This window comes from Anopheles maculipalpis, chromosome 2RL (genome assembly GCF_943734695.1).
Source record: "Anopheles maculipalpis chromosome 2RL, idAnoMacuDA_375_x, whole genome shotgun sequence".
Taxonomy (NCBI): domain Eukaryota; kingdom Metazoa; phylum Arthropoda; class Insecta; order Diptera; family Culicidae; genus Anopheles; species Anopheles maculipalpis.
In genome coordinates, this window is record NC_064871.1 from 53463519 (window position 1) to 53491051 (window position 27533).

The 27533-nt window shown below is 43.1% G+C and overlaps 10 protein-coding genes and 1 pseudogene across 11 annotated transcripts in view; 7 read left to right on the plus strand and 4 right to left on the minus strand.

Moving 5' to 3' along the window:
- LOC126558417 (leucine-rich repeat-containing protein 58) overlaps nucleotides 1–27533 on the plus strand; it is a 289270-nt gene that overhangs the window by 234777 nt on the left and 26960 nt on the right. The gene's annotated exons all lie outside the window — the stretch shown is intronic.
- LOC126558623 (probable dimethyladenosine transferase) overlaps nucleotides 1–27533 on the plus strand; it is a 232181-nt gene that overhangs the window by 197050 nt on the left and 7598 nt on the right. The gene's annotated exons all lie outside the window — the stretch shown is intronic.
- Nucleotides 1264–3521, minus strand: LOC126567263 (uncharacterized). The gene is made up of 4 exons (XM_050223494.1): nucleotides 3311–3521; nucleotides 2915–3222; nucleotides 1951–2757; nucleotides 1264–1875 (listed from the first exon to the last, which is right to left on the minus strand). Exons 1-4 carry the CDS (start codon nucleotides 3519–3521, stop codon nucleotides 1264–1266), a joined length of 1938 nt encoding a protein of 645 aa, XP_050079451.1.
- On the plus strand, nucleotides 10240–11799 carry LOC126557950 (uncharacterized; annotated as a pseudogene).
- LOC126558625 (dynein regulatory complex protein 9-like) lies at nucleotides 11848–12850 on the plus strand. Its single transcript, XM_050214670.1, has 2 exons — nucleotides 11848–12243; nucleotides 12308–12850. Exons 1-2 carry the CDS (start codon nucleotides 11848–11850, stop codon nucleotides 12848–12850), a joined length of 939 nt encoding a protein of 312 aa, XP_050070627.1.
- Nucleotides 12989–18861, minus strand: LOC126556664 (uncharacterized). Its single transcript, XM_050212073.1, is given in 8 exon segments — nucleotides 12989–15469; nucleotides 15924–16064; nucleotides 16140–16351; nucleotides 16354–17577; nucleotides 17646–17708; nucleotides 17778–18441; nucleotides 18500–18616; nucleotides 18691–18861. Coding segments are annotated over 8 exon segments (5073 nt in total).
- LOC126558704 (protein C1orf43 homolog) lies at nucleotides 19556–21062 on the plus strand. Of its 2 annotated transcripts, none has more exons than XM_050214757.1 (5): nucleotides 19556–19725; nucleotides 19808–20112; nucleotides 20178–20264; nucleotides 20342–20625; nucleotides 20961–21062. In XM_050214757.1, the coding sequence occupies exons 1-5, from the start codon at nucleotides 19570–19572 to the stop codon at nucleotides 20993–20995; spliced, it is 867 nt and encodes a 288-aa protein (XP_050070714.1). In that variant the 5' UTR covers nucleotides 19556–19569; the 3' UTR covers nucleotides 20996–21062. The 2 variants fall into 2 exon arrangements, with proteins under 2 accessions (XP_050070714.1, XP_050070715.1); XM_050214758.1 differs by having other exon boundaries at nucleotides 20980–21029.
- LOC126557960 (CAAX prenyl protease 1 homolog) lies at nucleotides 21405–22839 on the minus strand. Its single transcript, XM_050213889.1, has 2 exons — nucleotides 22750–22839; nucleotides 21405–22688 (listed from the first exon to the last, which is right to left on the minus strand). Exons 1-2 carry the CDS (start codon nucleotides 22837–22839, stop codon nucleotides 21405–21407), a joined length of 1374 nt encoding a protein of 457 aa, XP_050069846.1.
- The window catches only part of LOC126559858 (cytoplasmic phosphatidylinositol transfer protein 1), a 183280-nt gene continuing 179234 nt past the window's right edge, over nucleotides 23488–27533 (plus strand). The window contains exons 1-7 of the mRNA XM_050216031.1: nucleotides 23488–23576; nucleotides 23648–23796; nucleotides 23859–23947; nucleotides 24022–24029; nucleotides 24097–24168; nucleotides 24240–24494; nucleotides 24564–24759. Coding sequence (XP_050071988.1) covers nucleotides 23526–23576; nucleotides 23648–23796; nucleotides 23859–23947; nucleotides 24022–24029; nucleotides 24097–24168; nucleotides 24240–24494; nucleotides 24564–24746 — 807 coding nt within the window. The 5' untranslated portion in view covers nucleotides 23488–23525 and the 3' untranslated portion in view covers nucleotides 24747–24759. The remainder of the gene's footprint in view (nucleotides 23577–23647; nucleotides 23797–23858; nucleotides 23948–24021; nucleotides 24030–24096; nucleotides 24169–24239; nucleotides 24495–24563; nucleotides 24760–27533) is intronic.
- On the minus strand, nucleotides 25023–25539 carry LOC126559510 (uncharacterized). The gene is made up of 2 exons (XM_050215677.1): nucleotides 25265–25539; nucleotides 25023–25153 (listed from the first exon to the last, which is right to left on the minus strand). Exons 1-2 carry the CDS (start codon nucleotides 25520–25522, stop codon nucleotides 25106–25108), a joined length of 306 nt encoding a protein of 101 aa, XP_050071634.1. The 5' UTR covers nucleotides 25523–25539; the 3' UTR covers nucleotides 25023–25105.
- LOC126558680 (phosducin-like protein) lies at nucleotides 26558–27477 on the plus strand. The gene has a single exon (XM_050214730.1). It carries the CDS (start codon nucleotides 26580–26582, stop codon nucleotides 27462–27464), a length of 885 nt encoding a protein of 294 aa, XP_050070687.1. The 5' UTR covers nucleotides 26558–26579; the 3' UTR covers nucleotides 27465–27477.

Sequence of the window (27533 nt, forward strand, 5' to 3'; positions counted from 1 at the left end):
GGATCGAATCAATCGAAACACTTTAGAGCAAAAAAGAAGTCCATTCATTAATTTTAAAAATTTCAACAATATTGTGTATAGTCTTCGACACCTTTTCCTCATATGTTTCATATCAAGCATGACCTAGAACTGAGATTAAAAAGTTAGTTAGTTAGATAAGCTAGTTGGGACACCCGTGCTCACACGGCAGAACCGGGGTTCAAATCACATCCGGACCGCGCCTGCCCGTAGTGAGTCTATTCGATAAGTCTAGTAAGCCATGGTCGACCCATGCCAACAAACAAACAAAAATTCTCTTAAGAGCCTCTAAACCATTACTCAAAAGAACGTTTTTGACAGATTTTATATGGGAGCTGTCAAAACCACTGCCTTTTTCTGAGCAGTGGTTTAGAAGGCGCTTTAGAGTGTTTTGCTACTAGGGGCGTGACCTACAGGTCGTCTTTCCACACTTCGAACTCTAGTGTGTCAAACTCTGTTTATTTTCCGCAGCTGGTGGAAAACTGAGCTATCGAACTTAACAATCCATCGAACTTTTGGTTGTAAAATGTAAGTAAATAAATTTTATATTGCAAAACGTAAAGAAAACAGAGAGAGAGAGAGAAAACAGAGTTCCGTACACGGCAAGTTCGTTACCCACTATGGGAGATCGACAAGTGGAAACACGACCATAAGGCCATTAAGTCAAGAAGAAGAAGAAGAAGAAGAAGAAGAAGAAGAAGAAGAAGAATTAGGTAATTAGATGCCTTCAGGGTTAAGATACCAAAGATTTAGTATGGTTGTAGTTTTAAAATCATATATAAAAGTGGTCTTATTCAATTGTCCAATACTGTACGACACAGGGAAATCTAAATGATAGGGTGCGGAGAGCCAACTTTAGAGAAAACCGCAAGCGAATATGAGATTCTCGACCATTGATATAGAAACACCTAGCGAATCAGCAAAGATAGATACAGAATTATCAACAATAGTTATGGAAGCACGTGCAATTGATATGGACAAGTTTAAACCACCTGTCAAATTTCATTTTCTATGTCAATTACACAAACCTCCATAGCTATTGTTGATGATTCTGTAACTATTTTTATTGAGTCGCTAATTTATTAGATTTTTTCCATATCAATGGTCGAGGATTCGCTTGCGCTATTCTCTAAAGATGGCTCGCTGCACCCAATCATTTGCATTTCCCGTTAGTTGTTCAACACATTGTCATATTTTTCTCTTCCCCTCAATTCCAACAGAAGTAATACTTTTCATCCATCAATTTTACACTCCTCTTGCGACAAACATTTCCACAACAAAAACTATTAAACTAACAAATATTCCCATTGCCATGATGTAGAAGGACGTCTGCATATCAATGACGGTAAGTTTGCGCAGAATCGACTCATCCCGATGTTCAATCATCTGTTGTATGCGTTTCTGCATAATCAGCGCATCCTCAGTATCGCCGTACCACTTCATGCACAACCCAGACTCTACAAATCGAGATATGGCGGCGTTGAAGAGCGGTGCGAATGGCCACCCTTTTCGGACGATGTAGGCGAGCGAATATACTCGCGGACACTCATCAATGACGTGTAGCATCGGTTGTCCGTCCGGTCGAATGTACTCCGTGTTGATGATCAGATGCACATCTGAGTAGCGTTCGATGCAGCACACATCCCGATCATATGCAGCCCGATGACGAGCGGATTCGTTCAGTATTTGAAGCTTCCTCTGCAGGGACTGGTACAATGGGCTGAGTGAATCATTTCCAAATATGTCCAACAGCGAGCGGGACGAGGTTGCGATCGGTAAAGCGGAATGATCGAGTGCTGCTAATGTGTTGATATCCTTGTAGAAAGATTTGGTGCTGAATGCTGTAGTTAGCGTGCCCTACGGAATAAGGCGGTACCGATCACGTTAGAACGTTAGTTCGTTGCGGTATTAAAGCTTTTTGCAGAAAAATACCTGAAACGTTCCCGAGATAATGACATTCGCAATGAGAAACACCGTCAGTAGCAACCGTTCGATCATTCGAACTGGCAGGTGCGTCGAACTTGCTCCCAGCAGCACAAGCCATAGCTCGATCGATAGTACAGAACATTGCGCACGATCACCCTTCCTGTGCCGAAGCTGCCTGTACCGACGTATCTTGGACAGACCCCAGCGTCGCAGCACGTACCAACAGTACCCTCCAACAAACCCAATCACCACAAACGACGCCCAAACGTAGGGATGAAAGCAAAGAAAGATGGCCAACCACTGAGGTATCTCGAGCGATTTCGGTGACAGGATGCACAGCTGGTCCGAATAAATTGGGTGCAGGAACTCGATTTCATCCGTATCGTAAAACTTCATGAAGCGAATGTTGAACGAAACGTCGGTCCGATACTGTAACAGATCGCCGAGCGATCCCACATAGCTGTCGTTCGGCAGTCGAAACCCATATTCCAACCCATCCGATGCATCCATCGTTTCGGCGGTAAAATTCATCGCCACTGCCAAGTTACCGAGCAGCATCCCATCGAGTCCACCCGATCCGTTCGAGGCTTGAACCGATTGCTGCACGTACTGAACACTGCGGAACGATTCCGGAAGGATATCCCACGTAAGTAGGGTCGGATTGCGTGGAAAAACTGTACAGCGAATTGGTATGCCTTTGAAAATGTTCACTTTGGAGCTGGCGGTAGGACTCGTCACAAAATCTTGCTGCACGTAGAACGGTAACAGCTGCTCCCGTTCTTCCGCATGAAAGGGATTAAAAAAGTACAGCTTCTGTAAGGTAAGCGATCGGTTAGAATTCAAACTGGTCGTAGATTGATTGACAACTTACAATACCATCGGCCGGTTCCAACAATAGTGGACCAACGGATACAACCAGATTCAGAATAGAGTTGTATCGCCACAGTCAGTAAACAGTGCTGCGGAGTACCTCGATCGACACTAGTGGCTGCTGTATGAAGATCAAATAATTGCCATGTACATAGCGCTGCAGTTCATGGAGCGGATGAAGATCTTCACAGTAGCGTGCAAAATGACACACCGTGCTAAACTGCAGCACAACTCCCACCTCAGCATGTTCCGGAAGAATAAAAACGTTATCACCCATGCTAAGCGACGCTGGTCCGTCGCCATCTTTACCACCGAGACTTTCATTCTGCACTATCGACTGCATGCATTCCACAGATTCCGGCAGCTTGTGTGTGAACATCACCAGTGGTATTTGAAGCGATGAGAACCCTAGAAGCAATAACTTAAGAATGCTGCAGCCAAACAATTTACCATTCAAAAAACTATCAATCCGCCATCATCAATCGGCTTCCCTTACATTCGTCCGCTCGTTCGTCAAGCTCCCGGTAGCTGCCAAGAAGTAGCACCCGAACACTTCGGAAGTAGCGCAACATCAGCGTTCGCATAGTTTGTGCCACCAGCGGGTCCCCCTTGGGTGTATCTTCAAACGTGCGGTCCAGTCTTTCTGAGGACCCAACCCACATGTGTACTAACCACAGTAGCGCAATGGTAAAGCCTTTAGTAAACATTCTTTTACGACGGGGAAAACACACGCGCGTTTGATTGCAGTGTACAGACAGGACAACCTGTACGGTAGCCCAACATCAAATGAACTGATTTCCTTTTGATTGACATATTCCAGTTTCCGTGAGTGTTGATGAATGGGCTCGCATAACGCTCGCTCGTACCACTGTCGTGTCGTAAACGTGGATGGGAGACTGATTGTTTCTCATTAGGCGTAATGTAAATAATCCATGGATAAAGTCCGCAGAGAATATTCCTGGCCCTGTTTGCTGTGGCAAATGGAAGTATATAAGCTATAACAAGACGAATTATTATGTCCATAAAGTGGATGTTATTGATTGTGCTATGGAGTTTGAGTAATAGTTTCTCACTTTTTCGACACACAACAGCAGGAGGTGTCGATTAGACGTTTCATATTATGTGTGGAAACTATGGCGCCACGGTTTAGTGATCTTGTACCGTTGAATGTCTGATCGTATTGTGAGAACTAACGTTGTATAACGTATTTGTATTTGAACTTGTTTTCTTTATCAACAAATATGTTGCATTAACCGAGTATGCCCGGGATAAGGCAAAGAATAAGGAGGAAGTGCCTTATAAATCTGTGAAAATCTATTCAACGCATGTCCGTATTGTCAACACCGCGGCACTGGACCGTAATAATCAATTGTAAATAAATAAATAAATAAATAAATAAAAATGTTGCATAAACCAAACGGAAATTTCGAAATGCAACAACACAAATTAGACTATCGCCGTCCTTTCATACATTCAGTATAATGTAAATCACATATCCTACCCGTGGAAACGAACTATTGCATCATATGTAACGAAGTTACCACAACATTATCACAAATGTTGAACAATAAAAAAGGTTCTGAACATTTATAGATTACATGCAAATTTGTTGAAATAGTATTCTGGAACGAAGTTAAAGTTATAAATTGAGTGACGTTTGCCGGCTAAATGATTATAGAAACGAAATTATGCCGTTTGCCGGCAGATAATTCGTTTTCTTTAAAAAAAATGTAATTAAAAAGCTATTTCGGATGCTTGGTAAAATAAAACAGAAACAGATACTGTAACAAGTCAAGAATGTAGAATATCTATAGAAATTGGTTATATGCGTAGAGGAGCATGTTTGTAGCATGGAGCATGTTTGTAGACCACTGACAATTGGTCTGTGGTCTACAAATTTAAGATCGAGTGGAACTGGGGCATATCAAGGCTTGAGATCAATCTGAATCCTCAAATGCTTAATTTTTTCCAGCTTCTTCATTTGATTGAGATGACGACACCATTTCGTCATGTTTGCGGTGCTTTTAATGGTTGTTGTCTTTTGGGAGACTTTTATTTTGTACTGTAAACGCGCACTTCAAGTTCTGAAAAAAAAAACCACGGGTTTATGATATCCTTTTCACTGATTGTGCAGCACAGCTTCTGTTGAATGCTCAGGTGTCTTAAAATGGTCGGAGTGCCAGATCCAAGCTTTCCTTCTCCAGAAGTTCCAGAATCTTATAGACATTTGTCCACCCTGTCGACCCGAAGTGTGGCACAGTGGCACATTTTTTAAGCTCGGGTTGAGTATCCGGTACAATCCTTTGACCGGCCGTGGTGTCATGCCATCCTTCTACAGCTGTTCCGCTGGGGTTTTGGTGGACTTCTAACCAAGTTCATTGAAAGCTTCCTCACGGATCGGAAATTTAGAGTATTAATTGGAACCGAATTATCCAACCACTACTCACTGGAGAACGGTGTCCCACAAGGTGCCATTCTCTCTCTCACCATTTTCCTCATTAGCTTGGAATCCCTTTTTTGCTCTATTTTTACAGAAATCCAAGCATTCCTCTAAGCAGACGATATTATCCTGGCCTCGTCTTCTCGTTCCGCTTGTGAATCTCGAAAACTCCTGAAAACAGGAGTTGACAGGATTCGACAGTGGTCGAGGAGGACAGGTTATGAAATATGGCATACTAAATCCAAACTGCTCTACATTTGTAAACATACGCCGACGATCAATCAAATACAACACACAAATACCTAACGCATGGACTGCCGACACACTCGGCGTAACCTTCGACAGTCGCTTTTCCTATATCCCTCATTCCAACAGAGTTAAGAAGGAAGCAAACAACCGGATGAACCTGTTCTTGATGCTTGGAGCCGGCATAGCTCGGGCCTCTCGTATAATCCAAAACCGCATCATCAACACCTGGCTCCTACCCAAACTGCTCTACGGCATCGAGATTGTTTCACGCGAGCGAGCAACCTTCGAGAAGAGAGTAGCACCCGTTTACCACACACCCATCCGCTATGCCACTGATTTATTCGTCACCAGCCCGAGTAACTCCCTCCTCTGCGAATGCGGCCTCCTTCCTATTCGACTATTCGCAGCTGCAGCTCGGATGCTTGAGAAAGGAGCTATATATGTGGTGAGTGTCTATAGAGTGGAACTACCAACCAACAACTACCCCCGATCGTCCAATCCACCCGCCAGGGAATTCGTCCCTGGCATCTCCGTATACCTGCCATAGACTGAGAACTTAAAAGCTCTCTCCGGAACCGGAGAACCGGAAAAAGCAGCCACATCGCCAATAGTACCTATACTCACTTAATTCAGGCTAAATACAAACATTTCCATCATATCTTTACAGACGGCTCCGTTCATCTGGACTCAGCCGGCTGTGGGATCCACTCCACCACGGAAAATTGCGCCAGCAAACATCCTAATCACACCTTCATCTTTTCCGCCGACGCAATAGCAATTGAATTAGCCGTCGACGAAGGACTACAGACTGACCGACCGAACGTCATCTTCAGCGACAGTGCCAGCGTATTGGCTGCCCTGGAACACGGCAACTCCAAAGACCCCCACATCCAGCTTCTAGACTCCATACCTGCATCCCCGACAGTCGTTTTCTGTTGGATTGCGGGTCATTCCGGAATCAACGGAAACGAGAAAGCCGACCAACTTGCCAACGATGGTAGGCCCCGTCCTGACGAACCATACAACACCCTTTCACGCCGTGATGTCATCCGCTTCACCAACACCATCATCTCCCAACACTGGAACTGCACATGGCAGAACCTGGACCTCAACAATAAACTCCGTCCCATCAAGCACAACATCTCTTCTTGGGAAGATACCGAAGATCCAGCCACATCCAACGAGTCCTTTCCCGTCTTCCTATAGGTCATACCAGCCTTATACACTCCTACCTCTTAGAAAAATCTAGTCCTCCACTCTGTAGCTTCAGTTGTTTTGACATCACCGTCCGCCCCATCCTCAACGATTGCCATGGATACACGACACACCGAGCCACCTGCCAACTAGACACCGAATACACGACAATTCTATCACCCGACCCGAACTTCATCAGAACCGCCTTATTTTTACGGATTAGTCCTTTATATAGAGAGATTAAAGCAATAGTTTTAACTAATCCTTTATCACGTGCCATAATCGCAATAGTGTTCCATAAGATTTAAGATACACCTTCAATAGTTTTGTATTAGATTACATCACTTTTTATACAATAGAGAGGCGAATGTAGTGTCTAAGACTCAAAACCTCTATAAATAAAAGAAAAGAAGTATCCGGTACGAACAAACTGTTGAGCAAAGGTCGTTTAATGTCATGTATTTAACTAGCATACATTGACCTTTCACTGGTGGTCCGATCACCATGAAACATCAAAATCACATAAAAAATTGGAACATTTTGTCGTTTTTGTTAATGCAGGTAAAACGTTTTCAAATATTGGAGCCGAAATTATTTATGTCCGGTTACCTCCTAAAACAGCGATGTTTCCGAGACATAAATGTTAAATCGATAAATAAAAAAGAGTTTCTGTGCTATGCAAAAGAGCTCAACGATTATTAAAATTCACGAGAGTACTTCACTGGCGCAGAGAAATTCGCGGAGGTTTTATTTGATGGCTTCGATCGTTGCAAAGTTATTACCTTAACGCTGTCTTTCCAACGAATTTCTTCCAAATTTGCAACATCTACGAAACTGCTAAAATTCATCCATGTTCAACAGTTTTTAGAAGCTAAATTAGACGAAGCTTTACTTAAAGAAACAGAGTTCGTCTTCGTCTGAATCGTCTTCAGTTCATATAATCTTCGACACACCATGTTTCATTTGTCTAACAGCAAGTTCTAGTGAAGCACAGTACAGTTAAAGAGTTCCACCCAGGGTCCACAAAGTCTACAAAAAAAGCATCTCTCGGCCTAGCGAGACAAAAATAGTCACACAAGGCATCTTTCGGGAGTGTGAGATTCGTTTGAATGCATTTAAGTAATATATCAAGGATTAAAGATCTTTCCCTACTGCTAGAAGGATCGCGTTTGCGCTTATCAAGAATTTTAGAATGTATAGTTATAGCCCTCACGAAAAACCGGGGCGACCCGGTGCTGAAGGCGACAGCGGTGCCAGTATTCAAATGGCAGGACCGGGGTTCAAATGCCATCCGGACCGTAACCGTGTAGCGATCTGAAAGAAAATCTTAAAATATGCATAATGCGGAATCTTAGGTTAAGTGTAGACGGCCATTTTTAGCTTCCAAGGTTTAATTTATTGGAACCTTGAGCCCAGCGTACGGGAAAACGTTCCGGATAACCTTGATAACGGTCCTGTCACGTTACTTAACATGTGGGTCTTCCCAGCCACCCGTATGCTACTACAATTATCATTAAAATGTTCACTTTTTACATTCACTGAGTAATATAATTCCTTTTTTAACCATATTAAAGATTCTTTATAAAAAAAAAAAATTGATTGACGAAAGCGTTTCAATGACACAAAAAAATCTACAGTACACAAGGGTGATTGACTCGATTCCCATTACCAGTGGCCCGGTACGAAAATGCCAAAGCCATTTTATTCATTCCGATTGGGATGCTATTTTTAACCGGCGATTTCGATTCCGCGATAGCAGACCGGCATTAAGTTCGAAATACCAATCGTCCGCTTGCGGCACAAGTAGAACCATCCTCTCTTGGGCCAAATGCGAGCGACTGCGAAACCGTAACTGAATAGGCAAATAGGCCGTCCATACGGAATGGTAGGAAAATTGGAAAGGGAATTTTGTTTGTCATACGATCACTAACAAAAGGCAGTAAGGATATATGGAGTGCTAGTGCTATGTGGTCGGAACGAAGGCAGGCAGACGGGAAGGGCAAGGAGTCCTTATCTCATCTCTATTCAGCCTACATTTTCCCCTTTATATGGTGCCGATGTGTCCTACGCAATTCCTCATTGATCCAAGCTAAACGTTCTTCTCCGCCGACGGTCGTTTTTTTTTTTTACCCGTTGACAGCCGCTCTTCGAGTGGGGCGTAGAATTGGAGTTGCGTACTGATGATGGTCTGATGAAGTTAAGATATTTAATTTTCTCACGAACTTCTTCCTTTGCGGTGAGGAATTCCTCTAATAATCGTCAAAGGAATTCAATAATAAAATAATGACACCCTTCGAGGCGAGTGCTGAGAATATAGTACGTACGTTTGCCATTTGTTCTACGCTGTTGTGTGGACCGATAACGGTGACCTGATTTGCTGGAGGATATGTATAACGTGTGCAATAGATTTATTGCAAATAGTAATGGAGATATATGTGATATACGAGTTTCACTACATGTGTCACTACTACATATATGTATATAATTAACATAAAATTGTAGAATATTTAAAGGCGTGTTGGGAATCGAATAGGAGCAATTACGGTTTTGTACCGAACACTTCAATTTTAATGTTGTTCCCACAAACATCCAAACAAAATGCTGTTTTCAAACAATTATCATCAGCACAATAGCGGCAGCGAATGTGTGCAATAAATAGCGGGAATATGTGGCCAAATTGTGTTTCGAGCTACGATAGTCGTCAGCCGTTTGTTACGGAACATTAACATTTATCTCACCGTGAAGCCAGTGGCTGACGTGACTAAATTTTAACAGTCTTACCAGTTTCTGACCAGTCTGTGTCTTTACCATACACGCGTGGAGCCCCTGGGTCGATAGACATCGTGCAAGAACTACAAGTGAAACAATAAAGTTTTGCGAAACGTACGAGGCTGATGCGATAACGGTTGGTCATTTGTTCTGCATCCTCGCTGAGAAGAGAAGGGTTAGCGACATATTTGTTTCCGGACAGGATACGCCTAGAAGGCGCCTCAGAGTGTTCGTACAGACGGCGTCAAATGCAGATAGGACACTTACTTTGATCCATCTATACGCATATACTGGCCATTTTATGCCGTGTAATGTACATATCTAACTCACACGAACACGTGTTTTGACAATAGCTTCTTTTCCCAATAACAATTAACAAAACGAAATCCAAAAATCAATACCTCCCGTACGGTGTGGTGCATTGATTCTAATGACATGAATTATTTAACGGTCTAGAAGGAACACAAAATCTAGATGCGATGTATCCGAATCCGAACCGTTTTGGAAGACCATCGTCACCCGAGAAGCATCATTAATTCTTACCATTACCGCAAGTGGGTGATTAATCAGAGCCCCGGCGCCATGCCGGGCGATCGACATTTCGTCATGCGTTAATTGAATTAAATGGGCGTGATAAGCCACAACGACGGTGTAAAAGAAAACGCTCGACTGGCTAGGTCCAACAACAGCTACATACAATAATTAAGGAGCATGAAAACGCAATCCGCACACACGACAGCGAGTAGCAACCGCTCATCATTCAAGTGCTAACGATGCTCCGGAACAGGTTGTTGGGACGGTTTTTGGAGCGCTCGAAACGGTTTGTCGTCAATCTGTTGACTACCACCTCGGCACACGGCATTGGTCACGTGGTCCAGGGAGGGTTGCACATAATCGAGCGCATTATATGGATTACGTGCATCTCGATCGGTGTTTACGGTATGGTGGCACTGTCCCAACGCATCTGGAACCGATTCCAAACTTCACCGACCGTCATTTCGATGGATCGGAATATGTACTTCTGGAACACAAGCTTCCCGAGTTTAACCATCTGCTCACATCGGCGCATCGACGAGGATAAGCTCGCGGACTACATCCGATTGCGCGGGTTCGACGAGGATGATGCTGAACAGTTCAGGGAGTTTATTATCCTGCTGGCAAACGTGTCCTACAGCTCCTTTCTCGATCTGCCAATGTACAAAACGTTCGGTATTGCTGGGTACGAGTATATGGAGCTGTTGTACAATTTGTCCTGGAACTTTCAGCCGCAGGTTAACAGTGGTACCTCGACGGCCCTAACCGTGCAGCCAACCATTACAGAGCTAGGGCTATGTTTAGCGGTAAACTCACGCATTGCCGTGTACAACTCGTACGACTATTGGCAGACCAAGCGGTGGGAACGTGTGTACGAGCCGGCCCCACTAGTGGTGCATCCACTCGACGGAGAAGTGTACGGCCAGTTGATCAAGCTCGAAAGTTCGTACGAGGTATTTTTCCACGGCTCAATGGAGGTGGCCGAGATCTCCAAACGGCAGTACTCGTTTCAGGAGTCTTACTATACCACGGTCGAGCTGCTGGCGCTCGAAATTCTAACCTCACGCAATGCCCGCGAACTTTCCATCTCGCAGCGCCAGTGTCGCTTTACGCACGAGGGCGATACGCTCATGTTTAGTCCCGTTTACAGCTACAACCTGTGCCGTATCGAGTGTCGCATGAAGTTTGCTTTTAAGTTGTGCGGTTGTGTGCCACACTTTTACCGTCCAATCGGAAAGGGCAACTTCCGCTATCGGATTTGTGACTTTGAAGGTTTGCGATGTCTTGGACAGCTGGCGGGTAAGGTGGACCTTTTTTACACTATACGAACACTATAGTCATGGTTTAGGAAATCATTTGCAGATGAGATGATAACATTACGCTCTAAAAAGCACACTATCGAATGCAATTGTCTACCGAACTGTGATGATTCAAATTTCTTCATACAAGCACATGTACGGCGGATGTTGCTACTTCGTAGTGGTCGTACATGATCTTAACGGCAATGTGTTGCCTTCATTTCAGCGTTCACGTGAGTGGTTTTTGGGCGCAAATCTACAGTGGGGACTGACGGACTATCCCAAAATGCAGCTAAACAGAGACATCATATTCGGACTTTCCGATGTATTTGGTAGGATATGCATTGTAGTTTGTTTGCTGGTTCAATCCAAATGCTTATATTAAAATTTAAATATTTCTTACCAGTGTACATTGGTGGTCTGGGCGGTTTCTTTCTGGGGTGCAGTTTGATCACATTTGCTGAATTCGTTTTCTTTCTCACGTGGCGATTATTTAAGTAGATCATCAAAGTAGTCACAGTACAAAGAAGGTACGATAAAAACGTTAGTATGGCCGAATCTAAACTCACGGAAAGCGCACTCCTTGTTAGAACAATTGTAGAAGAATGTTTAAGAAAGCTAGAAATTCTAGAATGCTGCACTAAGAATGCTAAATTATACGACTGTAGCGGCACTTATTCAATTGCTGAATTACTGCACCACAAAAGACTAGGGTTGCAATCGATTGTACTGGAGCTTACGGAAAATCCGAAACAGCTGCCATCATCAGTCACCTCACTTAGCACACTGGGAAGTTCCATTCCAGTCGATGAAAGTGCTTCGGGAGAAGATAGAATCTACTACGATCGCTTTGAGTTTCTTGACAAATGTAAGGTTATTCAGCGTCTAGCAAAAAGGCTTGAAATGCTACAATTTCAGTGCCACGAATGGAACCACAAACTTCACGTAAGTTTTTACTGCCATTATTTGCTAAAAGGATAGGATCGATTTCCGTTCATCTCTTTCCCAGGAAGAGTCACAAATCGAAATGACAAAACAGCGCTTTGTAATGTTGTGGGAATTGGCACGAAAGGAACAGTTGCAAAAATCTATTTCCCTTCGTGTGCAAGATTTACAGCAGGAACAAACGATCGCCGATCGAAGCAGAACCAACGCAATTCGAGCAGCTCTTAAAATCGATGAATACTACGATTGGAAGCTGGCAAACATTGAGCAATCGATCGAAGATTGGATGACCCGATTCGATCGTGAAAAGGAGGAACAAGATTCACGGTTCCAGAAAGCGCGCGCAACGGAAAAGCTCTGGAACGAATTACTGCAGCTACACGAACAACAGGCACAGGAAATTGTTGATTTGGAAAAGGATTTGGAGCGCTGGGAGGAAGATGCGAAATTTAAAGAGTACTGCCACCGAATGGCTACCAAATTGCAAGCCTGGTGGCGTGGCACGATGGTACGGAAAGGATTTGGGCGGTTTGACACTACCGGCAAGAGGAACAAGGGCAAGAAAAGCAAAGCAAAGGGTAAAAACTCAAAAAAGGGTAAGAAATAGTTGACTCGAATCGATCTCGTTCTGGGTGATGTTATGAGTCATAATTTAATACGCTTCTTTTAAATATATATACATATATTCACCTCATTACACAACGTAAACTTTTCACGCTACTAAATACATAAGTGGATCCGCAGATTACTTTTGATTGACCTGCCGTAACATTCGGTGTAAAAATTCGAACCTACTTCTGATCTGTTCACACGTTCGATCAGTGATTTTTGCCTCAATCTGTCTAACAAGCGTATCTACCGACGTGAAGCCTTTCACTATCTCCTGTAGAATAATTTTATCCTCGTCTCGCGTCCAACTTGGCGTTTCCGCGGCGGCGGTTTGGTGGTTGGCTTTCGACTCTTCTGATGGTTTCTGTGGCTGCACTTCAGTAACAACAACAGCAACAACATTTGCACTACAATTAGTTTCTTCAGTCGCGGTCGTCGTTATTGGTTGTTCGGAACTGATTTCTAACGTTTCTTTTACTTGACACTCCTGCTCATCCGCACATGGATCGTCTGGCTGTTGCTCTTCCTGCGAGCCTGATGGTGCTTGTGGTAAATCCAGGAGAATCTTCAATCTCCTCGCCGATGCCAAAGCCTTCGAGTCTGGCGGAACCGTCACCGGGACGGGGGAAGTTGTACTCTTTTTCGGTGTCGTCGTCGTGGTGGTGGTGGTGGTGGTGTTAGTGACAGTAGCGCCCTCCTTGTTGCCACTTCCCGGTGATAATTTTTCATCACTCGCCTTCCGAGAAATGGGCGAATTAAAGCGTTTCTTTAACGGTAGCTTTGGTGTTAGCTTTTTGGAAGTGGTTCCTGTTTTGCTGTCATCGTCCACATTTCCACTAACGATGGAAGCGTCGGGCGAAGATCCAACTTCCGATTCTCCATTGCGCTCAACCAGCAAATGGGCTACATCGGCATACGTGATACCTTTCGGGGAGTGAACCAACGGGTTTAGACGAATGGCATGAGCCATCAGTGTCGAATCATCACACAAGTTGTCACCATTACTCGTCACCGCTTCTTCTTCCGTGGTTTGATTATTATCCCTAGTCACAAAACTATTGGCAAGGAATGTCAACCGGGCCGGTAGAGCACCTTGGAAGATACGTCCCTGTATGTACCGTATCCCGTTCGATGCGCAAGGATTTTCTAGCCCATCTGGAACCGTTTCGGTGAACGATACATGCTCATAAACTGACCCCGCCTCATAGCTATCATTGATTGGATGCTTTTTCATCGCAATGTGCTCGTAATCGCTCACGGGTGATTCGGGTGGCCGTTCGCCCGGAAACAACTGTAGAAACCATTCTGTTAGCAACGTACTTCCCTTCAGCAATGGTAAAACTCTCAGCTTCACCTGCTCCATGGTAACTTCCGGTTCATTCGACAGTTCATTGAGACATGCGTGTATTTTTTTAATCTGTGCCGGCTGCTTGGCGAAAAACACGTTCAGCTTTTCGAGAAAATCGCCCATATTGGTGAGCATAAAGTGTTCAAAAAATTTCCCCACTTGAGCCGCCTGTCCCGGCAACAGAAAGGTCAGAAACATGTCCACCAATTGCGGAAAACTTTCGCCCAGCAAATCTTCTATCTGGTAATACAGCAGCGATACCTGGTCCTCGATCTCGTTAAAGTTTCGCAGAATCTGTTCGAAGCGCTCCAGCAGATCGGCCCGATCGGATGCGAGCAACGTTTCTTCCACTTTCTCGTAGTAATTGAACGCATATAACGCATCCTTGTCGTCCATGCTCTGGTAATCGTCAAACGGATCGGTAATGCATTCGGCACTCACGATAAAACTGCCATCAGCGCGATGGTTGCACGTTAACCGTAGTAAACCCTGCTGCGCCTGCCGGAAATAACATTGTGGCAGTTGTCTGTACTGAAAGATTGCTACATTTTCACTCATTTTTCGCAATTCGCCCAGAAATCGACTGTACACTTCCAACTGTTTAAAGTGAGCGTAAACGCGGAAAACCGGATGCTTCGGCTGACCGTACGGGGACGCTATCAGTTCCCGTTTACTTTCGTTGCTTAACACCTGCAGGTACCTTTTGAGGGTCGAGTACAGCGTAGCGATCGCGGCGGAACGGGTATAATTTTCACACTTTTTAGTACCGTTTCTATTAAGCACTCGATGCGGTGAAAAAGTACGATCGTTATCACGAAAAGTAGCCGGGCTGGTATTGCTGCCAGTACTGTCAAATGATGATTTTATGTTGTCAGTCCGTTTGCCATCACTTTTACATTCTTCTATCACAGATGTAGATATTTCTTGATTTTGCACAGAGCTCACACGGTCGTATGTTTCGGCATTTTCTACATTAATGTGACTAATAGTGTTATTGGTTGCATTTGCATTCAGGTTCACTAAAAAACTGCCGTAAGGGATTTCCACCACTCCCGTACCCGGAATACCATTGTTAACTGAATGATTCTGTCGGATTTCTTGCCGGTCCTTTTGAATCTGTTCCTCAGGCTCCACAGGAAGTAGCACACTTACTTGCAGTAGCACATTCGATTCATTCGCGTTTGTCTCGCACAAAGATGTTTTGTTGGCTTCGTTTTGCTCAATTGACTGCTGTTTGCAGCCTCTTTCCGATGCATTACGATACCGTGCCTGTAGAAAATGTATTAAAACGTACATTAGCGATAGAGAAATACATAACATTGAGAAAATTAAACAAACAAAAACACCGTACATTTACAGTAAAACAACAAAACAGAAACCAGACGTAGCTTACGACATTTTCGCTTTGTTATGACATTTAGACTGAACTGATGATGCATCGGGAAGGCTCATGCCAAAGTTCAGGCATATTGGTCGGCATATATTTGTTTTACGGTGCAGTGGTAAAAAATGGTACAGCAATTATTTTTCTCAAAAATCTTCCTATTTTCAGTTACTAAACTAAAGAATCGCTATAGAAATAAACATATTTCACAAAACAAAAAAGTCCCGTGCCATGAAAATAAATTGTCAAAGCTTGCACCAGATGTGCCACCTCGCGGGCAGTTTTCAAAGCTTGAGTATGAACATTATTTTGAATCTTTTAAATGGAAAGTTAACTTACCCTGTTTTTAGAAAATATGTATAGTTCCCAATTATAGTGGAGCGTGTTTCTTTGATACTGTGACAGAAGAATTCCTTCGGGAGGATCAAACACTTCCAGCACATGCTCTACTGGTGGTGCATAGCCGTGTTTGAATACAAACTGTTGAAGAAAATGCCGGAAAATAAAACGGAGATGAAAGCTAAATCCAGGTACAATTCAAACAGCAAAACTTACCTGTATCGGATTTCCAGGTATTGTTTGCTGTTTGTATACTAAACATTTGAAATACGAAGGGCTACGTTGAATGTAGAAATGTTTAGCCACGTACGCGCAAACTTCAGTCTTTCGCGGCTTGTGCTTTTCTGTAGTTAGCTCCTTGTATCCTCGCTCGATCCACATAGCTATCAATCTGCAATGAAAAAAAAAACACTATAAGACCTTTTGATCAACATGTAAAACTACAGTAGTGTAAAATCATACTGTTTTTCGGCGTAATTCGTTATGAATTTGTTCATATTCCAGCAGCTGCGGAATGCCTTGTAAGGTAGCAGAGATGGATACAAAAATGCCTTGCTGTTCAAAATTTTTTCCCGGACCAGCCAATGAAAATCACTATGATACACACGTTGCCCTTCTTCTTCGCGAGCGATTTCGTCGGTCCAATATTTAGTTAATAACATCCTACTGCTCCTACCCTCGGCCAGTTCCTGCTCCCAACTTCGACAGCATTCCAGAGCCGGAGATAAGTTCCACGGAACCATGTTCGGTTTCGCCTTGCCCATCTCCTCCAGCTCAGTAAGCATATTTTTAAACGTTGAAGCCATATCTTTCAATACAGGGTGAGCATACGTTTGGAGAAAATGTTGCGCGGTCAGCTGTACATGCATCCTCAGTTGTTGATGTAGCAGTAGAAATTGATAATCATTCATTCCCGGCTCCGTTTCGGACAGGTTCACTTCAATCGGAACGGTTGTAGAATGTGCGCGGTACCGTGCTTCAAACCTATCGATAACCTGTGACTTTGAATCGATCTGGTTGCTGAAGTACGATGAATCAACGTCAGATGTTATTTGCTGCAGATAGGTGCTTTTAACAAGAAACCTAGAATTTGATGAACCTTGAGCTACTGTCGTATTGAACGATATTTGTTCCTGCATATTGTTCCCTTCAACGGAATATGTCGGTAGCATGGGCTGCGACGTGTTGAGTGTTGTGTTCGTAACGGGCGTTGAATTATAAGCTACCGTCGTCATACTCTGATTGGGCTGAGCTGGCATGAATATGGGCGTGAACATTGCGGAGTTATACCCATTTTGTGTATTGACTACTTGTGATTGTGTTGTGTCAATGGATTGGTTTGATGCTGCTGGTGGCGGTGGTGGCAAGGAAGGCATGGAAGGAAACTGTTGGTCTGGAACCGAAACCGTTTCCGCTTCCGGCACAGCACTTGGCGCTGCATTGCTATTGTTGCTGTCGATTTCCTGCGTCGGGACGGGTGTGCTTAACATTTCCGATCGATCATCCATGCGACAGTTTAGAGATTCGTTGATAGTTTCGGTCAATGTTTGTTCCAACATTGTATCATCCGTTCCACCCATTTCCATCAATTCCATGATCAGCTCATTAAGTTCCTTTTTGGACACATTTACTGCTCGCATTTCCTCGGGATCAACTAGAAATATAAACATAGAGCAAACATTATACCCAGCTAAAGAGTAATCAAACAGTAGTAAACCTTACATGGTATTCGTTCGGTCGCAACATACTCCGGGTCATTGTCGTCGTCATCCTCTAAGGTGTTGGCTGTAAAATAGATAGTAATATAAATATTACACAACATTCAACAGTCACACACTTCCCAATAATACGTACGTAGCGGTTTCGTGAACTCTTCCAGAAAATCTTTCCAAGCTTGATCCATTTCCCCGTCATATTCGTACATGTCGTTCGTAATATCAGGTGGTATAAAGGTAGATTCAATCGTTTCGATAGCAGTCGTCGTGAGACACAATTTTGATCTTGTTCGTAAAGCAATGTTCTCCTGATCTTGCTCCTGTTCCGATTGCGAACAATGGCTATCGTTGCGTGGCTTTGGTATCTTGAACAGCCCATCCTTTGTATACTGCACCGCTTCGGACTCATGGTCCTGTTCAATGACCGCCGTAGTAGAAATCGGTGTTCTGGGCTGTGATTCAACGTCCGAAACCGTCGTATTCGGATCTTCATCGGATGCCGTCTCATCCTCTGCCGGTTGATATTCTTCATCGTCATCGTCTGAACCTAACTCTTGATGAATTAATGCCGCTACTTCATCGTCTGGAATGGGCTCGTTTAAGGACGCTATCGGAAACGGCGTTTGTTTTAGCTGTTTCGCCTTTAATCGTGTTAATTTCGGTTCTGGTTCTTGCTTCTCAACGTCATCTTCTTCCCCGTCATTGCTCAGTTGTTGGTTGTTTTCATTCGGTTTTAATTTCTTCGCTTCTTCCTCTTCTTTCAGTCGAACCATTGCAAATACATGATCATTGATGACGATTTTCTGAAAAAAAGCGGCAATATGTATTCGAAACATGACTACCGCTTGCTACCAACCTTACCTTCAACAGCTTTTTGACACACATCGGAGTGAGGTTATTGTTAACAGCAGCCGATTTTATAGTTTCTTCAAAGTTTTGGTCAAACAGTTCCTCGTCATTGTCCGGGAAGGACATTCGCTTCCTGAAGTGATCGCATGGAGTTAAGTAGTCTTCTACAAAGGTAATGATATTTAATTTTTTTTGTTGTATACTTGCCGTTTTCTTCGAATTTGACGTTTCGGACCGGAACTAGTACTTGGCTTTGATGCTGCCGGTGTCGATTGTTCAGCATTTCTGATGTCGCTTGCAAAATCGTCCACAAAATCGCTCGTTGAATCGTCAGACGATGTGCTATTTTTCCTGGCAGATTTTTTGTTATCCATTGCTTTAACAAGACCCACCACTTTATTCGACTGTCTTCTGCCATTTACTCAAACCGATACGCTACGCTAACGATTCACCGGAAAGTCGATCACCTCGATCGTTGTTTCGGTTACCTGTATTCGTTGCTAGCTACAAGCAACGAGTGAATTGTTTGATTACCAAGAATTTGGTGCTTTGTTTACATCTGCTGCAAATCCCGTACGTTGGACAACGGCGATGACAGTTGTGATTTTGTATTTCCCTATTGACAAAAACAATATAAATCCGCCAACTAAGGCACTATTAAGGCAAAATTGTATTGAAAAGAACCTTAGTAGTGGTTATTAAGGGAATTTTGTCAATAGGGGTTTTATTGCTATATTTACCTTGAGCCGTTGCCATTCCTGTTTGTGGTATGAAAATGCTCTAATATACAGAATAAAGCAACTGTAGCACTACAGGGCACAGAAAATTGGAAGTAATTTATTTCGTTTGAATCACACGTACAAATTGCTTTATTTCTTTTGATCCTTTCCGCTCATTGTTCATCTGTCAAAACATTCCAATCTGGTAAACAACGCTAGCTGAAATGTTTACTCTTCCTGTGATTGCATCGTACAGGCAAATTATCGATTTTTCATCATAAAAAGTAAAACAGTTTCTACTTTGTATCATGCTTTGAATGTCGAGTTTTCAAAGCTTCAAAGAAAGCACACACGCAAGACAATATGGAAGAGTTGTCGGGAGTTATGATAGTGTTGATAATAGGCGGCGGAGTTCTGGGTGTTACTATATGTTTCATTTTCGCGAAACGGCAGATCGTTCGATTTACGCTCCGACAACGACGCGGACCCCATGTCGCCGTTGGACACGATGCTAAAAAGGTATGCTTTGTACCAGCACTAAAAAAGACGGGAACAAGATAGGAATTTATGAATTCGTGCGCATGTTTTGTTGGTTTAACAGTCTATCAAAAAGGAGATCGAACGTAGGCTAGATTGCATACAGAAAATATATTACGAACCCAAGCTCATCTGGGATGATAAGCAGAAAGACGATGAAAAGTACATTCTGAAACCAGATACAACCCTACCGCCGTATTACTGGCGCATGAAAGCGGTGGATGATGTGAAAGAGCTGGAACGTGAAATAGCCAAACAGGACGGTGCTACCAGACACCCTAGGGATAGTATGAGAGCGTTCCTTCTAACCACGCTGGCGGCGCCGCTAAACGGATCAGGCCAACGACTAATTCATCAGTTCTGTGATATGTAAGTGTTTGGCCACAGAGATTGAAGGATAATTGGTCAATGTATCCTTACAATTTCGTTTTTAGGTATGAACACGCTCGACATGATCCAAATGAGTTTGGCGAAGAAGAATACCAGTCCTACCGACGATTGCTTAAAAAATTGTTCGAAGCGTAAGTTTTATAAAACATCATCGCTTTTTTTCTAGGGTACAATCGAATGACTATTCCTGTTTTCACACTACTTCCAGTACAAAGATGCTCAAATCGTACTCCTGCAGTCGAAAATCTTCGCCAAATCGAACGCCGGTGAAAAAACACTCCAAAATGCAATCCCTACTCGATCCCGCCAGATTACGCCCTCCGCCAGTAGCACTAACAGCAGGCAATGCCGGTGATACAATCATTTCGAACACTCGGATGAATCTATCCCTTGCCGTACAATTGCAACAGCAACAGCAAGAACAACAATACCAACAACCCGATCTTGAGGAAAACGAAATTCTCAGCATCTCACAGTACCACGGAGAAACAGGTTAGCAGCCAGCGGCGGTTCAATTGATTCGTAGTATTCTGTGACATTATCTGTTAATTAGTTGAACATTTCCCCTCACTTACTTCAGTCTTTATCTTGATCAAGCTTTTAAGTTTACGCTGATTTACTAGAAATGCGTTGTGTTTCTTTGTAGTCTATTCTAGTGTGCTTCTGTAGTATAATTTTCCGTATTTTGGCACTAGCCCAACACACATTTACACAACTATCTCTAACTTTCTGCTTTCTTCTCCTTCTACTGCCACTGCGTATTTCTTCTCTTTCTCTCTTCATCTCTTTTCAATACTGTCCATTACCGTTTTTAAATTACTCTAAAGAAACATTTACTATACGCAGGTCTTTCAAAAATTGAAATGGTCTGACTTGATCGGAATCGGTAAGATGGTGGGTACTCCAAAGCTACTAGTATAAATAAAATCTTGTGGGGAATACCAATTTGTTTACACTGAGATATAAAACTAAAAGCAATGGAACGTGGTTGAGAACACGATCGTTGGTTTGAATATTTTATTTCACATGTTCTGTATTACATCCATGAGTGACTTAAAATGCGCATTTTGCATATGTTGCATATGCATAGTTCGAGAACATCAATGTGTGTACGAATGGCTTAATTGTTGGGTTATTTATTTGGTGCAGTAGAAATATTTTGTACGAAATATTCATTACATTTATGCCGGTTTTTTTCTGTTGATATACTCAAAATTATTGGAAGTACAATATCCTTCATCTAAATAAGATGGTATGGTTTCCTTCCCAGCTTATTGGGATTTCGGTTTGTACGTTTGTTCCTTTCCTTGGCAGAGCGATTTCAACCTATCAAGGCGCTGCAAAACGGTCGGATGGGAATGATACCACCCCGAGTACATCCAATCATACACGGGAAATCCTAGATTGTCCAGTTGCAGTTTGATCAACGCATTACCCAAATCTTTCGCATATCCAAGCTGTTGGGCGAACGCATCGGCCTGATACTCGAATCGTCTAGATAGTACAGTCATAACGCACGAGATCAATGTATTGTACGGTGCTAACACGTACATTACAATAATCATAAACCCGATCAGGATAGGTTTCTCGCCCACAGGCAAACCGATCGCCTCGTACAACGGACCGTACGTGAAAAGTTGCGAAAAGGCAAGGAAAATCAAAAACAATTGTATCTGCACAATAATAATGTTTTTGGCAACGTGTCCCAGCTTCCAGTGGCCAAGCTCATGCGCCAGCACGGCCAACACTTCCTCGTTCTTGCATCCTTTACCCTTATCGCTTTCCGTGAGCGAAGGATCATCCTCCGGCAACCCTTTGTTGACTAGCAGCGTATCAAAAAGCACGATTCGTTTCACGCCAAACAGTCCAGTAAAGTAAGCATTGCTGTGCGCCGAACGCTTCGAACCCTCCACGACAAACAGCTGTCCCAGAGGAAACTTCACGCTGGTTGCCAGCTCGTGTATACTCTGCTTCAATTCTCCCTCTTCCAACGGACGGAATTTGTCGAAAATGGGTGCAATGTACACGGGATAAATGGTAATGAGCACCAGGGAAACGGCAGCCACAAACACCCACAGCCAGACGAAGAAATATTGACCTCCAATTTGAACGATGTAGATAAACACAGCCGCTACAGGTATGGTTAACGCTTGGCCAACTAAAAAGCCCTTGATTTGATCCTTGACGAAAAATCCCGCTGTCTGCTTGTTGAAACCGTGCTTTTCTTCCAGAACAAAGGTGCTGTAAATTTTGAACGGCATTTCCTTCAGCATCCCGATTATGTTCAGCAGTAGCGCAAAAAGGCATCCCACGTGAATTTCACTTTTGGGATTTAATCCAATAGTGGCAGAGATTTCGACCGAACGAGCCCATACGAGAGCCATAAAGCCGTAGACCAGCTCTAGCTGCGTAATCCAGATATCACAGACAATCATCTTGAAGATACTATAGTAAGCTTTGTCCAGTCCGTACACGCGAGCCTTCTCGAATGTATCGTTGTTCATGACGTGCTGGAGCTCTTTCGGTACGCTCTTGCTTTGCTTGTAAACGCGAATCTGTAAACGAACGGAAATGGTTGTTTGCTTTTTTCGATTGCATGAAACATTTTAACATTACCTGCCGCATCGTTAGGTACAGCTCTAGAAGTGATTCTAAAAACAGAAACACTATCATGGAATACAATGTTTTCTCCGATACGTCCCACATTTCGTCGGCCGATTAGCGCACTAGCGCAACGCGTAGTCTTTTAATTTTTTATGCGGAATACACACGGAATCACGATGGATATCACCGTTCTGTGCAGAATTTGTGGCTGGGTTTCTCAGACCTGTTTGCATGGACTTGCAAAAACGCCGGATTGAAGCGATGAAAAAACAGCGTTTCGTCATCCAAACAAAAATTGACAGCCTGTTATGTCACTTCAGTGCCAAGATATAGAGGCAGAGATGTTCCACAGTGATCATGATTGAAAATTATGTTTCGATTCCGCTATTCGTGCTTCATTAATGAAAATTTTCTTCACATTTATGTGGTGGTAGTTTAATTTTGCATACCTCTAATGTATTTTATTTAAGTTAAGAATGAAAACTTTTTAAACCGAATGTTGTAAATTGTGATCGTGCTGAGCTGCCATATACTAGCCTTGACGCATGAGAAGAAATCGATAGCAAACATCTGAACATTGACAAAAATTACACAAAATTCCGTCAATAACGCAGAAACATTATCAGCGGTACCCAGACGCGGAGCAAACGAATCGTTTGAAATACATTTGCGGGATGATTGTGCCCACTGAAGCAATTGCAATAGAAGTACAAATAGTGTAATAAGCTCTAATCATAAGAATAAGTTTGTTGAGTAATCAGGCGGCGAGAAGCGCACCTGTAAGCAGCATGGTGCTTGTAAAAGAGTATCGAATATGTATGCCACTGACTGTGGAGGAGGTAAGTACAGTTTTGTTGTATTATTCAGTTGTAATTCTCATCTGCATATTATATCGTTCCTACGGTTTCAGTACAAAATTGGACAGTTGTACATGATTGCGCGCCACAGTCTTGAACAGTCGGATGATGGGGAAGGGGTGGAGGTTATTGAAAATAAGGAATGTTTTGATCCGGATCATGGCAAGGGTCAATACACCGAGAAACGGATACACTTGTCCAGGTTTGGTGCCACTGCAGCTGCTAATTAGAACATCGTGTCTAATCTTGTTCTTGTAATTACAGCCGTCTTCCCTACTGGCTGCAAGCGGTCTGCCCAAAAGTGTTCTACGTTATAGAGAAGGGCTGGAACTATTATCCCTACACGGTGACCGGTAAGTGAGAATGAAGCGCCAGCTTATCGCACTATTATTTGTTAATGCTTTTTATTTTATGAATCTTCCTGCAGAGTATACGGTAAGTAGCGGTAGTATGGAAGTATTTCCAGCGTAATTACAAGATATTTTTTTTGTTCTCTCAAAAGTGCTCGTTTATTCCAAAGCTACATATTCGTATACTGACACGATTTGAAGACAATGCAGGCACCTCGGAAAATGTATGCGAAATGTTTCTCACTAGAATACGCATTTATCAGATAGCTTACTACAGTTTCCCAATCACTTACAGTGCTTAAACCTCTCGGAGGAAGTTCTAAAAACTCGAATAGTTGACCATGTGGACATTGCTTTTGAGGAACCTTCAGAAAAACATTACAAAAAGGAGGAAGATCCCAAATTCTTCAAGTCGCGCATCACTGGACGTGGCCCGCTCGTAGAGGGATGGCGCCAAACGGATAGACCAATGATGTGCTCCTACAAATTGGTGGAAGCATCCTTTGAAGTATGGGGCCTGCAGACACGGGTGGAGGACTTTATACAGAAGGTATTTTGTAACGGGCGTTAAGCCACGAATTGAAACCACGCTTCGATTAATCTTTATCTATATTTCAAGTGTATTCGAGATGTGCTACTGCTGGGACACAGGCAAGCATTCGCATGGATTGACGAGTGGCATGGTATGAGCATTGACGATGTGCGCATGTATGAGAAAGATAAACAGATGGAAGCGAATGATAAGCTGCGACAATCGTTACCTCCAGCGTTGGAAACTGATAAGACTCAGGAGAACAATTAGCTGTTCGGCTAACGTGCTACTCTATAATGCTATCAGCATTGGCATCATATATGCTAATTTGAACATAATCGATGGAACCAAAACTTAACTAGTTTAGGGTGTTTGGGTAGATGGTATCATGATCGATCATAACCTATACGATCAATGGCTCAACAATCCTCGCTCAGCTAAACCTAGCCAATCCGACCAAATAACTACAACAGTTACAATCGTATCTTTCCCTACAGTAGAATCTCTCGGACACTGAGGTACAAAGGAAATCTATACTCGAATAATATGTCACTACACTTTATTGTCCTCGACACCATCGATGTTCTCTACGCACGCACGCATTGATGATAATCCTCCGCATAGATTTCTCAGTAGTCAAATACTTTAAACACGGACTGGGTTTCGTCAATCATCATCTAGAATAGAGTGAAAATAGTCGATAGTAGTAAATGGTTAGCACAACACATCTTCCCTCGCCGGGATCTGTCTGTTAACATTCTTATTTGCTCGCTAAATCCGATAAGCACCTGCTCCGGGCTCTTGCAGTCTACCTCGGCAAAGGGAAGCTTCGTGTCAAGACTATCCTGTTGCGAAGGATCCAGCGTTAGCAAGCCGGACGGATGCGCTGATCGTAGAAAATCAACTTGATTTTGTAACTCCTGATCAGCGACGGTAAATATAGGATGAAATGTATTAATAGCTGTGTCAAACGTTGATTGCTTCAAATATTGCGTATGCCCTCTTTCTACGACGTTACACGGAACCTCACCTCTGTACGTTTTCATTGTTGTATATAAATTAAGATAAGAAGCTTAGAACTTTCAAGCCATTAAAAAAACTCTTTTACCTTCTTAGTGTAACACAAACACATTCATGTAGTTTTCAAAGCATGTTAAATAAGGCTGAAAACCGGTTTCGCTGTTGATTGTTGTTTACCAGCATATCCTGTTGAGGCACCAGTTTTACGTCAGCGGCTGAATTCATTGAACCTGAAGAGGAATGATAACAAATTCGACTGATGATCTAATCGTTTCTGTTGCTAAACATTTATCAAACAGGTTCACTTCAGGTGAGGATTTTTAGTGTCTATCGCTACATTGCTTTACCTATTTGTAAGACACTCCCGATGCTTGAAAAAACTAAATATCACCCAAAAATCACGACTCTTGGATTCCATTCTGTGGATGTCGAATTAGCTACAACGCGTGATCCCATGCAAGTAAAAATAGATTTGAAGGAACCCCGCCACAAGCCTGTTGATTTCAAATGTACGGGTTTATAGTATCTGATTCAGAGCGCGTACGTGAGAAATATTGACCAAATGAGTGTCTTTCTTAAAATGAGTGACTAGTTCTTAAAATGTAGATAAAAGCTAAATAATGAATAGCATAGGAAGAATTAAAAAAATAAGATTAAAGCGGTGTGAATAAAATTATTTACAACAATTACGGGTCATGCAGAGTCCCGTTATTCGTAGTCACACCTTGGATGTAATAACTTTGCAGATCAAATCGATCTATGTTGTTTGTTTGTTTAATTGCTTCCACCCAAGCTTTGTTGGGCATCTTCTACATAAGTGTTCATTATATTTTATTGTTTGTATTGTATGAAATAGTCCCGCGGGGATAAACCAACAACCTGTTTTACGAGTTTTACATACATGGCCAATCGTAACAAGTGAACAGAAACTCAAATACTCCAGCAACAGTTCATTTGTAAGCAAGCTTTGGTATGATCGCTCGCTACCGTGTTAATTAATAATTGCCTCTCGTAATTAGATTTCATACAGCGTGACGGCAACGGTTCATCCAGGCAAGACACACCTACACTTAAAAAGTGAGCATGGCTACGTTAGACGATAAACTATTGGGCGAGAAGCTGGAAAACTATTGCAGCAGCAGCGAAGATGAAGCTGCGGATGATGATTGCGATTCGAGCGAAGCCTCCGGTACGGGAAAGTCAGGCGGTAAGCAGGGTTCATCTTCCTCAAAATCCCAATTTCGTAGCGTGGTCGATATGGAACAACCGACGCTGACGCAGAACAAAACGCATTGGACGGGAACGACGGGCAATACGGGTCCGAAGGGAGTGATACAGGACTGGCAACGGTTCAAGCAACTGGAAGCGGAACGGCGCGAACAGGATGAAGCGGAAAAGTTGCGCTTGCTCAAAAAGCTCAGCATTACGGCACGCACCAAGGAGGAAGATAAAGCGGCCGAAGCGATGAGCGAACTGGATGCCGAGTTTCAGGAGTTAATGGATGAGGACTTTCTGCTAGAATACCAGCGCAAACGAATGAACGAGATGCTTGCCTTGATGGACAAAAAGGGTTGCTATGGCGAGCTGATCCATCTGAAGGATGGGGGAGATTTTTTGCAAGCCGTCGATAAGGAAGATAAAAACACGACCGTTGTGATACATATCTATCGTGAAAAGTATGGCCCATGCGTGAAGATGAATGAAGCACTCACGAAACTGGCGAAGGAGTACACGAACGTGAAGTTTTGCAAGTTTGTCAGCAGCGATGCTGGCCTTAGCAACATGTTTAAAGCTTCCGGCGTACCGGCCCTGCTGATCTACAAGGGTGGTCAGATGATCGGGAACTTTGTAAAGCTGGTCGATGACCTTAGCGATGAGTTTGATTTCAGCGATGTCGAGAGCTTTCTGGTGGAGAATGGCATCATCAATGACAAAACCTGCAAACCGACTATCGTTGAGCAGAAATAGAACCCGAGAAAGAGAGAAAAAATAGGGATCTCATTTTACTTGTATCTGCAAGGACAAATTTTATTATTT